The 15,315-nt window shown below is 39.6% G+C and overlaps 1 protein-coding gene across 3 annotated transcripts in view; it reads right to left on the bottom strand.

The window, feature by feature from the left end:
- The window catches only part of SCARA5 (scavenger receptor class A member 5), a 160,495-nt gene that overhangs the window by 40,079 nt on the left and 105,101 nt on the right, over positions 1 to 15,315 (bottom strand). For all 3 annotated transcript variants that reach the window (XM_016428334.2, XM_056813079.1, XM_056813078.1), the window contains exons 5-7: positions 10,772 to 10,852; positions 6,894 to 6,992; positions 5,239 to 5,295 (exon numbers count right to left, since the gene is read on the bottom strand). In XM_016428334.2, the coding sequence (XP_016283820.1) occupies positions 5,239 to 5,295; positions 6,894 to 6,992; positions 10,772 to 10,852 (237 nt within the window). The remainder of the gene's footprint in view (positions 1 to 5,238; positions 5,296 to 6,893; positions 6,993 to 10,771; positions 10,853 to 15,315) is intronic.

The following is a 15,315-nucleotide window of genomic DNA, read 5'->3' as shown; positions in this document are numbered from 1 at the left end:
CTTAAACTCATGGGTTTTAGAGAACATGGGGGATGATATCCTGCCTTGCCCTAAAGAAACGGAATGATGGATATCTTTATCCCAAACTATTGAATTGGGAATCAGAGGACTTGGGTTCTAGCTTTTGGTTCTAGCTTTGCTATTTACTCTTATGGGTGATCTCCAGCTGTCAGTTTCCCCATCTATAAATTAAGATTGGATTAGATGATCACTAATGTCCTTTCTTATTTTAATATGTTATGACTCAAATAATGAAATTCATTTGGCAGAACAAAAGATCAAAAATATCAATAGAATTAATGGGAAAATGGGTAAAATGGGGAGGTGGAGGAAGGTCTAGCAGTACCAGATTTTAAATTGCATTCTAAAGCATTAATTATCAAAACTATTTGATATTGACTAAGAAATAGAAAGGTTGATCAGTTGGACAGTATAGACAGACAACAAACAGTAGTAAAAGATCATAGTAGCCTTGTATTTGACAAAAGCATAGATCCAGGTTTTGAGGATAAGAAATCACATGCACATGAGTGAAAGAAGCAGAACCAGGAGAACATTATACACAGAGACTGATACACTGTGGCACAATCGAATGTAATGGACTTTTCTACTAGTAGCAATGCAATGATCCAGAACTATTCTGAGGGACTTTTGAGAAAGGATGTTATCCATATCCAGAGGAAGAATTGTGGGAGTAGAAACACAGAAGAAAAACAACTGCTTGATCACATAGGTCGATGGGGTATGATTGGGGGTGTAGACTCTAAATGATCAGCCTAGTGCAAATATCAATAATATGGAAATAGGTCTTGATCAATGACACGTGTAAAACCCAGGGGAATTGTTCATTGGCTACGGGAGGGGAGTGGGAGAGGAGAGGGAAAGTACTTGATTCATGTAATGATGGAAAAATAATCTAAATTAAATAAATAAACTTAAATTCTTAAAAAAAGAAAAATCACATGCACACACACACACACAAATGCTAAGACTTTGTTTCAGACCAAGCCTTGTATTGTTTCAAAACCATATCTTTGCATATGGAGTTCTCTTGGCTGGGACAGCTCATATCTAGTTTTATTAATGTTCCATACGGTCCTTATTTTGAGTTTTAGGGAAGAAGGAAAAGGTAGCTAGAGTTTTATATAAATGGTATAATCTAAGGTAGGGATACCAGGTGGCACAGTGGATAGAGCACCAGGCTTGGAGTAGGAACACCTGAGTTTAAATCTGCCCTCAGATACTTGCTAGCTGTGTGATCCTGGACAAGTCACTTAATACTGTTTGCCTTAGTTTCCTGGTCTATAAAATGGTTAGAGAAGAAAATGGCAAACCATTCCAGTATCTTTGCCAAGAATACTCCAAATGGGATCATGAAGGATAGGACATAACTGAAATGACTGAATGACAACAAACAGTCCAAGGCATGGGCTGTTTGCAGCTTGGTCCAGATCCTGAGCAGAACTCTTTAGTACAGAGAGGATGTAAGGGAGGGAAAGAAAAGAGCGATGTCTCAAGAATGGCATGTCAGGCCTTGATGTAAGCAGTTTTGCCTGCCAGCAAAACAGATTCCACAGCCAAGCAAATGTGGACTCACCCTTTCCCCCAGTTTTGTAGCCCCACCCCATCCCCATGGGGGCCACTTCCAAGTTATAGCCTTGGGTTCCCATCTCTGTTGAGATTTACCACACATTATGTTCTGTGACTTGGGGCTTTCTGGTAAGGTAATGGCACATGCTCCTGACCTGGTTCCAACAAGTGAAATCTTTTCTCTGGGTCCCCAGTGAAATGGGGAAAGGGAGGGTGGGTGGAGAGTTTTTCTAGAGGAATCTTCTTTCTGTGGCCTTTTCAAAGATGACCCTCCCTAAAACCCCAATTCCTCAGCCCTGTCCTGCATTTGTCTTTTCATTCTCAGCTGATAGACTCAGGTGGATTGGATTTTGAGTGTTCACTCACACTCTCAATGACATCATAAGGTCATAGATTTAGGGGTAAAAGAATCCTTTCTAGCTCTAAAGCTATTATCCTGCAAAACTGAGGCCCAAGAGATTAAGTAATTTGCTTAGGGTTACAGAGTTAATAAAAGCATGGGGCAAGGCTTGAAACTATGTCTTTCTGACTGGAGTCCAGCACTCCATTCACAATAATTGCCTTAGCAGTATGTTTATTGTCTGATGGGCCTCAGTTTCCTCATATATAAGATATAGAAAGGATCTGTGATTTTGAACACATTATATTCCTCCCACAGATGGAGATCTAGACCTTTTGACACCTTAGAAGATGACCATCATGAAAAAAAGCAGTAAGTTGGGGGGGGATTTTCATAGAAAGGTTCTTGGATAGAGGTCTCATCTAAAATACATAGAGAACTTTCTCAAATTTATAAGAATATGAACCATTCATCAATTGACAAATGGTCAAAAGATGTGAATAAGAGAGTTTTTGGATGAAGAAATCAAAGCTATATATGTATACATATATAAATGTTCTGTCATTATTGACTAGAGAAATGCAAATCAAAATAACTCTGAGATATCATCTCACATATATCAAATTGACTAACATGATAGATAAATGGGAAAAATGACAAATGTTGGAGGGGATGTGGAAACACAGGGACACTAATACACTGTTGGTGGAATTGTGAACTGATCCAATTATTTTGTAGGACAATCTGGAATCATGTCCAAAGAGTTATAAAACTGTATATACCTTTTACCATTATTAGGTTTATTTCTGAAGATGACCAGGAAAAAAGGAAAATTACCTGTTCAAAAATATTTACATGTTCAAAAGTATTTACAGCAGTGTTTTTTTTTTGTAGTGGCAAAGAACTGGTAATTGAAGGGATGTCCATCAATTAGGGAATAGCTAAACCAGGGTTAAGTGACTTGCCCAGGGTCACCTGAGCAATGTCTGAGGCCAGATTTGAACACCAAAAGAGGAGTCTTCCTCTTCCCAACTCCAGACCTGGTACTCTATCTACTGGGTCACCAAGTCCCACTCCCACCCAACATTTAAAGCACTCTAATTAAGGACCTGCTGAAAATCTTATTTGAATACAACCATTAAATGCAAGGGTTCCTGAAGCCTACATCAATGGAACATGAGCTCCAGGAGGCCAAATAGTCTTCTACATAGCCTTTTGACAGACTAAGGAGTCCCTTATCTGAAGGCTGTTCTAACTAAACTCAAAGAGGTCCTAGGACCTTCCTCTTCTCATTTGTGATTCCCTCCCTGGGAAAGTTATTGTGAGAAAATTATTTGGACATGTGAAAAGTACTACATAAAGGAAAACTATTGTCTTTATCACCATAGAAAATTCTGCTTTCCATGGCACAGAGGGATATAAATTTGTGGCCAGTCAAATTATATGTAGAGTAGAAGCTTAAAGGCTCTGATGTATACCTAGGGTGGTGTATATGTGTGTGTTTATGTGTCTATGCATATGTGTGATTTTTTTAGACCCTTATCTTCTGACTTAGAATCAATACTTAGTATTGATTTGAAGCCAGGTCCCCATGTGTGTCATTTTCAGACTTTGTGCAGGGCACATAAATGCTTTGTCCTGAGCCTGCTATTTTGTATGAATAATATCTATATCTTTTTTTTAAACCCTTACCTTCCGTCTTATAATCAATAATGTTACTTGCCCGGGGTCAAACAGCTGAGAAGTGTCTGAGGCCAGATTTGAACCTAGGACCTCCCATTTCTAGGTCTGGCTCTCAATCCACTGACCTACCCAGCTGCCCCCATCTATATCTTCATTTTAAAGGTCTCTATGCTTCCTTTATCCCACATTTCTGCCCCAACACAACTTCTACCCCTACTTCCCAGGACTAAATGTCACTCCCCCCCAAGGTTACCTTGGCTATATTCCAGTGAAAGATATACCAAGAGATAAAATGTGAAGAAATAGGGTCACAAAAAACCCAGAATATAGTTTTCAACCAACATGGGTGTGACTTGGATTCCAAAGAGTGGTTACAAATAATCTCCAGAATCTATTTGTTCTCAAAAAATCTCTTTTTGTGTCTAAGGTAAGAGTCCAAACTGCCCTGTTTGTCAGGGTAACTCCCAATGAAGTCCCTGGTACCCTGAGAAAGAAAATTATATATGCATCAAGAAAACTGTGAAATACTTAGCTTTGTTTTGCAAATTTCAATGATTATGATCAGTTTTTGATTAGTTAGCTCACTCAAGTTGTGTGATATTTCCACAGTTTGAGGAGCATCCTAACCAATCAAGATTCAAGAAGAAGCAGAGACATCTCAAGGAAACTAGCTCCCAGTTATTGCTAAGAAAATGTATTTCCCACCCATTGACAGAAATTATGTCACCTGCCTATCATCAGGAAATTATATTTGTCAGAAAATGTATCATGATACAATGGTCAGTGTTAGGGTGTAAAAAAGAGGAAAACCCCTCATTCAATTGTCTTAAGTGGGAGAAAGCCTAATGACCCAGCTTTGCTGAGAGATACAGATCTTCAATAAACCTATTTCTGGCTTGGAGCTTTGCCTCTTGGTTTTCTTCCAAATTGGCTGAAAATTATTAGATAAATCCTAAGGACCCTTCCAGGTCTAATATTCTGTGACACTATATTTCTTTATTTCTTTTTTAAATTTTAAAACATTTTTCTATGGCTACATGATTCATTTTCTCTCCTTCTCCTGTTCCCTCTCCCACTCCCAAAACTGACAAGCAATTCCACTGGGTTGTACATGTTATCACTTGATATGTATTTCCATATTATTCATTTTTGTTATAGAGTAATCTTTGAAAAAACAAAACCCTAACTCATATACCCATATAAACAAGTGATAAATCATATGTCTTTCTTCTGTGTTTCTATTCCCACAGTTCTTTCTCTTGACGTGGATAGCTTCTTTCTCATAAATCCCTTGGGGTTGTCTTGGATCATTGCATTGCTATCAGTAGCAAAGACAATTCATTTGATCATTCCACAATGTTTCAGTTTCTGTGTACAATGTTCTCCTAGTTCTGCTCATTTCACTCCACTTGTGATGCAGTATTTCTAAGTCACTGAAAACATTCTATCCCTTATCAGAACACTTGAGGAATAAGGTTACTATAATTCCTGGCAGCAGAGGAGAGATAGTATTTCTTACATCCTCTTTAGCTTTCTAATTTTCAGATTACATAGTTGTTGTAGGAGTATCCACATAATTAAAATGTCAGTTCATCCACATACAATAAAATTAATACACTCCTTACCTGAGTCACCAGCTCTCTCTCCTTTTTCTCCTTTCTCTCCTCTAGGACCCCTTTCACCTAAAAGAAAAGAAAAACAGATTGGCAGGCTGAATAAAATTCTGCCCAAGAATTGAATGTTACTAACGAAGGACAGATTTCTGAGTCTGACGGGAAAACACCTCATGCTGAAATTAAGGTGGTATTGGATGGTATGGACATTTAAGAGGGAATAGAAGCATAGCTCCACCTGGGGGGCACAATGTATAGAGTGTTTGGATCCGAAACGGTCTGGGTTCAAATTTGACCTCAGACATATCCTCGCTGTGTGACTCTGGGCAAGTCATTTAATCCTGATTGCCTGGTCTTTGCTGCTCTTCTGTCTTAGAAATGATATTAAGACAGAAGGTAAGGGTGAAAAAGAAAGGAAGGAATGAAGAAGGGAGGATTGAAGGAAGAAGGGAGGAATAAAGAAGGAAAGGAAGACAAAGAGAAAATATGGTAGAAGTACTCAATATTCCTAAAAAAAGAAACCCAGGACAACACATGTAGGGAGTGCTAGGGTATTGTTACTTTTACTTTCTCCCTCTTGAGGCTAGAGGAAAAATAAAGCAGCATTGCCTCAAGTTATTCATAGGGATGGGTAGGACTGGCAACTGGAATAGTCTGAGGGGGTGGGAAGAAGAAAGGCAAGGATGTGGAAGAGAAGTGATCAGGAAGTTTTATTCTCATCTTACTTGAGGGAAATGGGACCGAAAGATGACACTTGTCTCTGCCTTTCCTGAGAATTTGGTGATCAGCTGTAAATGCTACAAAGCAGGAGCTTTGTGAGTACCAGCTGGAAATTGGCTCTCCAAGGCAGAAATGATAAAGAAAAAGATCTTTTTCAGAGGAGTTCTCAGACCTAGGACTGTGATTCTGGGGATCTATACACATTATTGGGACTAATGGTTGTGGTTCAAGATTTTCTATCTTGTTTTCCTGCTTTTGATTTTTTTTTTAGTACAATGCATAAATTTGCATAGGTTTCCTGGTTGGAAGTTCTGAGCCAAAAAAGAGAAAATCCATTGATGTGTCTCCAGGCCATTTGTGTGGTGACAATCTCTCACCAGAGGGTAAAAAGGGGCTTTAAAAATAAATAGAAGAGGGCTAAAAGAGGGGACAGACTGTTATATGTGAAGAAAAGGGAGAAATATGAAGAAGTATTGTTGGGCAAGTTTATCTGTAAAAAAGTGAAGAATATAAGCTCTTGAGAACAGAAACTTTCTCATTTATACTTTTGTCTCCAGTATCTTGCACAACTGAATCAATTCTTGTTCTAGTGGATTGGATAGGAAGAAGGGGGAAAAGGATATTATTGAATTTTAAGAATATGTAACTATTGGAGAAAGCCCAAGGTGTGGTTTCCCTCCCCAGCTTGGGAACAAGCTGTCAGTATTGCCCAGTGTGTGTGTGTGTGTGTGTGTGTGTGTGTGTGTGTGTGTGTGTGTGTGTGTGTGTGTTTGTGTGTGTGTGTGTGTGTTTGTGTGTGTGTTGGGGAATGGGTTCTTTCCAACCCTTTTCTAACAGGTCATGATCCTCTTACTGGGGGGGGGGTGGGGATTACTGAGGGACCTTTAGGGGCTTGGGCACAAGTAGAGACATTGGGGAACCATAATCTTTGGGAGAATTCATAGTACCTTTGAATCCACGCATTCCCATGGGTCCTGGGGCTCCCAGAGCCCCATCATCTCCTTTCAGGCCAGGCAGCCCAGGAGAACCTCTCTCACCTGTAAGACCTAGAGGAAGGAGAAGAGACATTTAAGTGTGTGTGTGTGTGTGGGGGGGTTGCCACAGCTTTAACATTGTTCTACATCAGTCCCTTTGGAAATTTTGCAAACTAAGAGACCTGAGGATATCCCCTACATCTTTTCCTGGGTACCTGCCAATAGTGCCTCCCACCTTTGGCTTTCTTTTGTGTGTTGTCTTCCCCCATTTAATTGTAGCTCCTTGACGTCAAGGATTCTCTTTCTTTTTTGTTTCTATCATCTTTGGTGTTTAGCACAGTTCCTGGCACACAGAAGGCACAAAATAAATGACTGACTAACACGAGGAATAATAATCATATATATCCCAACAGGTTGTTAAGAGAAATAAATGAGATAACATACAAAGAATTTTTCAAGCTTTAAAGTATCCTGTCAATGAAAACTATTATTATTATATAATAACTAGATGGACAGTGGATAGAATAGCAGGCCTGGAGTCCAGAAGACTCCTCTTCCTGATTTCAAATCTGGCCTCAGACATTCCCTTTCCATGTGACACTGGGCAAGTCATTTAACTCTATTGCCCTCAGTTTCCTCATCTATAAAATGATCTAGAGAAGGAAATGGCAAACCATTCTAGCATCTCTGCCCCAAATCTCCAAATGGGGTCACAAAGAATCAGACACAACTGAAACAACTGAAGAACAACAAAATTATTGTTATTGTCCCTTCAAAAATATTGAACCTTTGATTAAGACATTCTACTACCTGGTGAAAGGAGCTGCCTAAATAGAAAGTACAAACTTTGGTGATAGGCAAGCATGGTAAACTTAGAATAGAGATCAACATTTATTAAAAAGATACATATCATTTTTTTTCTAAAAGTGAATTTTTTCCATAACCAATCATCAGTTTTAATAATGTTGCACTTCAAGCCAGTTTCTAAAATTTTATTTATTTATGAAATAAAAACCCTTATTGTAGCCCTCAGTAGTAAGAGTAGGCCCCAGAAAAATCAAAGTCATAGTCTAGATAAAGCCAAATATGTAGCACTCCTCACATGAGCCCCCCCCCACCCCAAATCCCTCCTTTCCACCCCTCTCTGCTGTACTTGGCAACAACTGGCTGTCCTTGTTCTACCCACTGAAGCAAATATTTCCCTGAGAATCTGGACTAGATGGTTATATATTTACCTGTGATTTATTGTCCTATAGAAAACTCTGTCTAAGCTTCAGTGAGGTAAACTAAGTTTATTGTAAAAGAATGATAATTATCTATAGTCATTTAATACATGAAAAGCTTACCTAATCCCTTAGCCTACATCATTTTCTCTATAAAATACTAGCTGTGATCAATAAACTTTGTCACTGATCAACAAGAGGCCATGAGTCTGTCTGTAAGTCTGTCTGTGGTCCTCCTGGTCCCAATCTCTTTTCTCTTACCCTATTCTAGGACCTGCAAACTTGACAAATAGCGCCCATCTTAGAATCAGTACTGGGTATTGGTTCCAAAGCAAAGAGTGGTAAGGGCTAGGCAATGGGGGTTAAATGATTTTTCCCAGGGTCACACAGCTGGGAAGTGTCTGAGACCAGATTTGAAGTCAGGACCTCTGGTCATTAGGCCTGGCTCTCAATCCACTGAACTACCTACCTTCCCCCTCAAGCCAGTTTTTAAAGAGAAGTCCCAAGGTATATCTTGTGACCTTTCTCACTGATCTTTAACATAAATTACTAGGTAGTATAGTGGAAAGAAGGCTGGTCTTGAAGTCAAAAAGACCCAAGTTCATTAGAATTTTTAACCTCTTTTTCCAGTTGGTCAATTTTACTTTTAACAGCATTCTTTTCTTCATTGGATTTTTATGCTTCTTTCCCCACTTCACCAATTTTGCTTTTTAAGCTATTATTTTCTTTTTGTATTACTTTCATTTCCTTTTCCCATTTTTCTTCCACTTTCCTTTGAAGTTTTGCTCTAACTGTCCCATACTGAATTGGTGCCTTGCTCTTCACCTCCATAAAAATGTTCTTCGGTTAGGTGTTTCTTTTGCTGTTTACTAATTTTTCTAGCCTTTTTTGGCTCTGTACTGGGAGTTCTGAAAACTGCTGATTTTGTCTCCTCTGCTGATGGTTTGCAGGACTTAGAGAACTGTGGGCTAATTTGCCCTGGGGCTAGAAGCTTCATTGCAGTGCAGACTTGAAAGGGCCAAGCGCTACAGACTTTAGGATTCACTGCAAGCTTATGCCAGGGCTTCAAACTTCAAGGGCTGGGTGAGGGGTGCTCTGCTATTGGCTTAGGCATCATTCCGGGATCTCAAAACTGGCATTATGCCCAGGATTGGAACCTGGCACAAAAGGTGGGGTGGTGGGGATGGCTGGCACTCCTCTGTGTGCAGTTTTAATTCCAGTTCCCCCTTTTCCCAAGAAAATTGACTCTGCCTATCTTTCAGATTGTTTCCCACAGGCTAGCCCCCTCATTCTGTCCCCTTGTTGGTTCTATGACTTCAGTCATTTTGCGGTTCTATTTTAGTGTTGGTTTGAGAGGATCTCAGAGAGGTTCCAGCTTTTGCTGCTCTTAAGCCACCATCTTGGTGCTGCCATAAGAGGGCCTAAGTTCAAATCCTGCCCAGGGACACAACTAACAATGTGACCCTGGGCAAATCACAATTTCTCTGAGCCTTAGTTTCCCTATATGGAAAATGGAAATAGTAATCACACTTGCTGGATTGTTGTGAAGATCAAGTAAGTTAATATACATAAAAATGCTTTATATATTAATGTCTTATATAAAGACTAATTATTATTCATAATTCATTAATTCAAATTTGATTTCAGATCTCTTTTTGATTTTGAATTTGTATCTTTGAGCCATTGCCAGCATTGGTAATTTATCATATTTTTAACTGATATCTTTTATTCTTATATCATATGCCTTATTTTATATCATATCCATATTCTGGATGGCAGCTGGGTGATAAAATGGATGTGGCACTAGACCTAGAGTCAAAAAATCTGAGTTCAAATCCCTCAGACACTTACTAGCTGTGTGACCCTTGCCAAGTCACTTAACCTTTGTCTGCCTCAGCTTTCTTATCTTTAAAAGGGGAATAATAATAGTACCTCCCTCCTAAGGTTGAGATAAAGGGGAAGAAAGGAATAATATTTATAAAGCACTTTGCAAACCTTGAAGCTCTATATATTTATTAGCTATTATTCATTAGCTAGCTATTATTATGTCTTTTCCACATTGAAAAATAACATTTATTAAGTACTTACTCTGAGCCATAAACTTTCAGAAGCCCTGGAAATATAAATACTGATGTGTACATATACATATATACATGTACAATATATATGCAAGTTGTCTTTCCCATTAGAATATAAGCTCCTTGAGAGTAGATATTGTTTTGCTTTTGTTTTTTGTATCTTCAGTGCCTAGTTCATAGCTGATATTTAATAAATGCTAGTTGATTCATTGAAGGAGAGCACTGAAGCTGGGAAATACCTGATGTCATCTTCCTTCAGATTCCGAATGTTTTCCACAAAAAAAGCATTTACTTAAACCTACTTTTGGACATATGTCTTATCATCCCTTTAAGGGGTCAGGCAATTCTTGATCATGCTGGCGTCATGTCTTGGGAAGTCACATTAATTATGCCATTTAAAATAAAGCTAGAAAAATCAAAAATTGAGACATTATAGGGCTTTCCCGGGTGGTCATATAACTTCAGAAAACTCAAAAGGTCTGTAGTGCAGCAGCAGCAGCAGCAGCAGCAGCAGCAGCAGCAGCAGCAACAGCAGCATCTCCTTACTCACCTCTTGCTCCAGGTATACCAGGAGCACCAGGTGTTCCTCCTCTTCCTTCATTTCCTGGATCACCTTTAGGTCCCGGGGGCCCTGAAATGGATAAATTGTACCAGGGTAAGAGAGTTGCTTTCTAGATAGAGTCCAGTCTCCAGCAGACAAAGGAGAATTTGCTTCCCTAGTGGATCTTGAAAGGACAGGATGTCAGTATATTCTGGTCTACTTCCAGTCTCTTCAGGACAGCATCCCCTGATACAAGCAAGAAGTGAGCACACTGACAACACAAAGAACCCTTCTTTCTCACCAAAAGAAAGTCAAGGAGAAGGTCTGAGACCTTTTTCCCTTTAAAACAGAAAAAGATGGAATTGCACTGATTTTGGGAAGGGTGTGAGCCATATTGCAAAGCAAACTGTGAGAGGGAAAGGGCAGCTCTGCTCCTACTATATTAATTTAAGTGGTTGCGTTGTCCATTCCCAGAAAAGAGGGAGTGATCAGAGCAGAAGTGATCTGAGAGCTGGACAGCTTCCCAGCTTTCCTAAGTTGTGGGTCATCACAATATACCTTTGTTAACTTGTTTGAAGCACTGAAAATTCCAAGTGTGTTAGGCATATCCCTTTTCCAAATTAATTACCAAAACCATGTTTTGTCCTGTTTTCATTTTTAATCTATAACTTTGAGTTCACCACATCCGTACTGCCTTCTATTAGTGGGCAGCTGGTTGGTACTGTAGACAGTGTGCCAGGTCTAAGTCAGGAAAACTCCTCTTTCTGAGTTCAAATTTGGAAAATTACTTAACCCTATTTGCCTCAGCTTCCTCATCTGTAAAAATGATCTGGAGAAGGAAATGGCAAATCACTCCATGATCTTTGCCAAGAAAACACTGAATGGGGACACAAATAATCAGATATGACTGAACAACAACAAAAGGTGATTTAGTGAAAAGAATGCTGGGATATAAGGACATGGATTCAAGTCCTAGCTCAGATACTTACTAGCTATGTGACCCTGGGCAGGTTATTCCATCTATGTGGGCCTGCCTTTAATTATCTGGAAAATGATGGTAATAATAGCACCTAATTCACAGGGTTGTTGTAAGGATCAAATGAGTTTAAGTATTTTTCAAACCCTAAAGTCCTGTATGTAGGGCAGTTAAGTGGTTCAATGGACAGAGAGCCAGGCCTGGAGACAGGAGATCATGGATTCTAATCTGGCCTCAGATACTTCTGTTTAACCTGAATAACCTAGGGCAAATCACTTAACCCCCATTGCCTAGCCCTTATTTAGTAGGCATTCTAAACTGGAAGGTAAGGGGTTAAAAAAAGCCCTATGTATGTCAACTCTAAACAGAGAGTCTAAACATGGAACATCTTGATTTGAATCTTTCCTTAGAGATTTACTAGTTCTGTAAACTGGTCAAGTCACTTAACCTCAGCCTCAGTTTCCCCAATTATAAAATGGAGATAATAATAATCCCAAGGTTGCTGAGGATCCAATGAGACAATATTTATAAAGTGCTTAGCACAGTGCCAGGCACCTAGTAGATGCTTAACAAATATTCATTTATTTCCTTAACTACTTTCTAGATGTTTGTATATACCTAGATATATGTATGTTATCTCTTCTGTTGTGATTTCCTTGAGGGCAAGATCTGTTTCATTCTTGTCATTGTATCTCCAGTCTAGCACTTTCAGTCACTTTCAGTCTTGTTTGACTCTTCATGACCCCATATTGGAGTGTTCTTAGAAAAGATACTGGAGTGGGTTTGCTATTTCCTTCTTTAACTCATTTTACTGATGAGGAAACGGAGGCAAGCAGGATTAAGTGACTTCTCCAGGGTCACATAGCTAATAAGTGTTTGAGGGCAGAAAGATCTCACATTTTACCCACTTTGCCTGCTCCATGCTTAGAAAATAGTAGATGCTTAATAAATGATTGATACATTGAAAAATTAAAGGATTAAAAAAAATTTTAAAATACTCTTACCTTCTGTCTTAGTAACAATTCTAAGACAAAAAAGTAGCAAGAGCTAGACAATTAGGGTTAAGTGACTTGCCTACAGACACAGCTGGAAATGTTTGAAGTCATATTTGAATCCAGGATTTCCCATCTCTATCTACTGAGCCACCTAGCTGCCCCTCAGAGTTTAATTTAATAGATTTTTTTAAAAACTGTTTCTTGGGGGCAGCTGGGTAACTCAGTGGATTGAGAGCCAGGCCTAGAGATGGGAGGTCCTGAGTTCAATTCTAGCCTCAGACACTTCCTAGCTGTGTGACCCCAGGCAAGTCATTTAACCCCCATTGCCTAGTCCTTCCCACTCTTCTGCCTTGGAACCAATACACAGTATTGATTCCAGTACTGTGGAGGTATGGAGGCAGAAGGTAAGGGTTTAAAAAAAAAAACCATTGTTTCTGACAAGGAAGGAATATAGTAAAAAATAAAGGTGATATTAAAAAGCAAAAGACAGCAATAAAAAAGAAAAGGACAGAAAGAAAAGGAAAGAATAAAAGATTAAAAAATTCAAAGTAACTAAGTATCAAATGTAAAAAACAAACCACTGGAGTTGGGGAAAAGTCTGATACTGGCCTCTTTCTTGCCTGGGATCATCTCTTTATTGTGCCTTTGGGCTCTTGGGACTTGGATGAGAGAACATGGTCAACATCCATTAGTGTAATCCATTCCCATATCTAGAAAAATAACTCTAAGTGCTTATTCTACTAGTGTTGGAAAGTGGGGGTGGGGAAGATCAGGGGAGAGGGAATCCTAGCTTCATTTTTGGAACTAGACCAGATTGAGGGAACTATTACCTTCTCCTGACCTACTAAGGAAATAACAAGCTCATCATCTGAGAGAGAAATGGTTGGCTATAAACCGAGAATAAGGCAAGTAGAGTCAGACAGGGGCAACACAGATTTGTTCTTAGCTATGTTTCATTGTTACAAGGGAAGACTCCCTTTTGGAGGGAGAGGACTGGGAATCCATCAGAGAGTAATATCAAGTACGTCCCATGTACATAACAAATGCAAAAGTGATATACTGAGAAGTAACTGCATGCATGTATGTGTGTATATGTGTCCCCATGTGTGTATGGCTGCATGTGTGCATATACACACACAAGTGTACATGTATGTGTGTTTTGAAGGAGCATCAGTCTTTAAGCAGCTTAATTTTTTAAAAAACCTGCAAAGAACTAGACAAAATAATGAACAATGAGAAGAACATTATACACAGCCACAGAATTAATGCTGAAAGAATCAACTGCAAATGTTAATCTCCAGAAAGTGAACAAAAAGGTGAAATATGAAAGACTTCTTTTATAGGCATATGATGGCCACCCTGATGACATCTTCTGTGATGCAGGGAAGGTGGGGAGGAGCTGGGACATTTGTGGACTGAATTTATTGGGTAGATAGAAAGAAAAGTAAGCTAAACATATAAGAGATTTGTGATTTCATTTATATAAAATCTTTTTCTTGGTGTATGGAAATTCTTGTTTTTATAAAATTTGAAATTTAAGAAAAGGAAAAAGGAAATTAAAAACAAGAGTATCAGTATGTAAGAGGGGTGCCCCAGTGAGGTTCCAGCAAAAGCAAAAGGTATGCAAGGGTTAAAAGATAGGGACACTGAAATGTAAGGAATGTAAGGAGGGAGTGGGGAAGGCAATATTCTTTTATAAGGAAGAAAAAAATGTTTGTCTAGCTCAAATTGTATATCTCTTCGATACACCCCTCCTTGACCCTGGAGGATTTTCCCTTTCCTCAGACCCACCTCCTTCTTGCTAGGTTTCTTACAGCTCTTGGTTGAACTCCTTGGCCCCTGGGGTGGGAGGAGGGATGCTAGGCTCTGCCTATATGGATAGAAGCCCCAAGCACTTAAAGATTTGACAGGCTTTTCATCTTCCTCCCCATATGTTTTCTATTTGCCTGGTGAAGCACCATGACACAAGGGGAGATGCCCAGGCTGCAGACTCAGAGATCTGGGTTGGAACCCTGTTTCTGCTACTCACTAGCTGGGCAAGTCACTCAACCTATCTGGCAAATGGGGCTAATGCTACTTGCCCTTCCTACTTTACAAATTTGCTCTAAAGCTGAAAGGAAATGACGACTAGGGAAGGACTAGACAATGGAGGGATTATTTGTGGGACCAGGGTAGTTCCTATGGAACTGGACATGTATTCTGGCTGCAGTCACCTAAGCAAGTCTCAGACTGAACCTCAAGTCCCTGGATACCTCCTCCTGTGAGTTAGCATTCCTGGAACCATCCAGGGTTCTTAAGAATCATCCTAGCAAGGTTCAACAAGAAGCGGGAGCACCCATTGAAAGCTTCCCCAGGCTAGCCTCTCAGAGCTTCCTCTGACCCCTCCAAGAGGCACAAATAGAAAATTCCTATTCTGTCTGTCGCTAGGCACAGCTCACCAAACCCCAGACCATGTCAATAGAGTGTGTTTGTTTGGGAGTGCTCTCTGCAGCTGCATAGGAACCCAGACACCAGGCTGGGGAAGAAGAGATGACTGATCTACACCAGGTTCTCTAGTCTTGATCTATCAACCACTCAGTAAG

The sequence above is a fragment of the Monodelphis domestica genome, chromosome 1, assembly GCF_027887165.1.
Source record: "Monodelphis domestica isolate mMonDom1 chromosome 1, mMonDom1.pri, whole genome shotgun sequence".
NCBI classification, from domain to species: domain Eukaryota; kingdom Metazoa; phylum Chordata; class Mammalia; order Didelphimorphia; family Didelphidae; genus Monodelphis; species Monodelphis domestica.
Note: the sequence above shows the minus strand (reverse complement) of the source record. Positions and strands in the feature narration are given on the sequence as shown.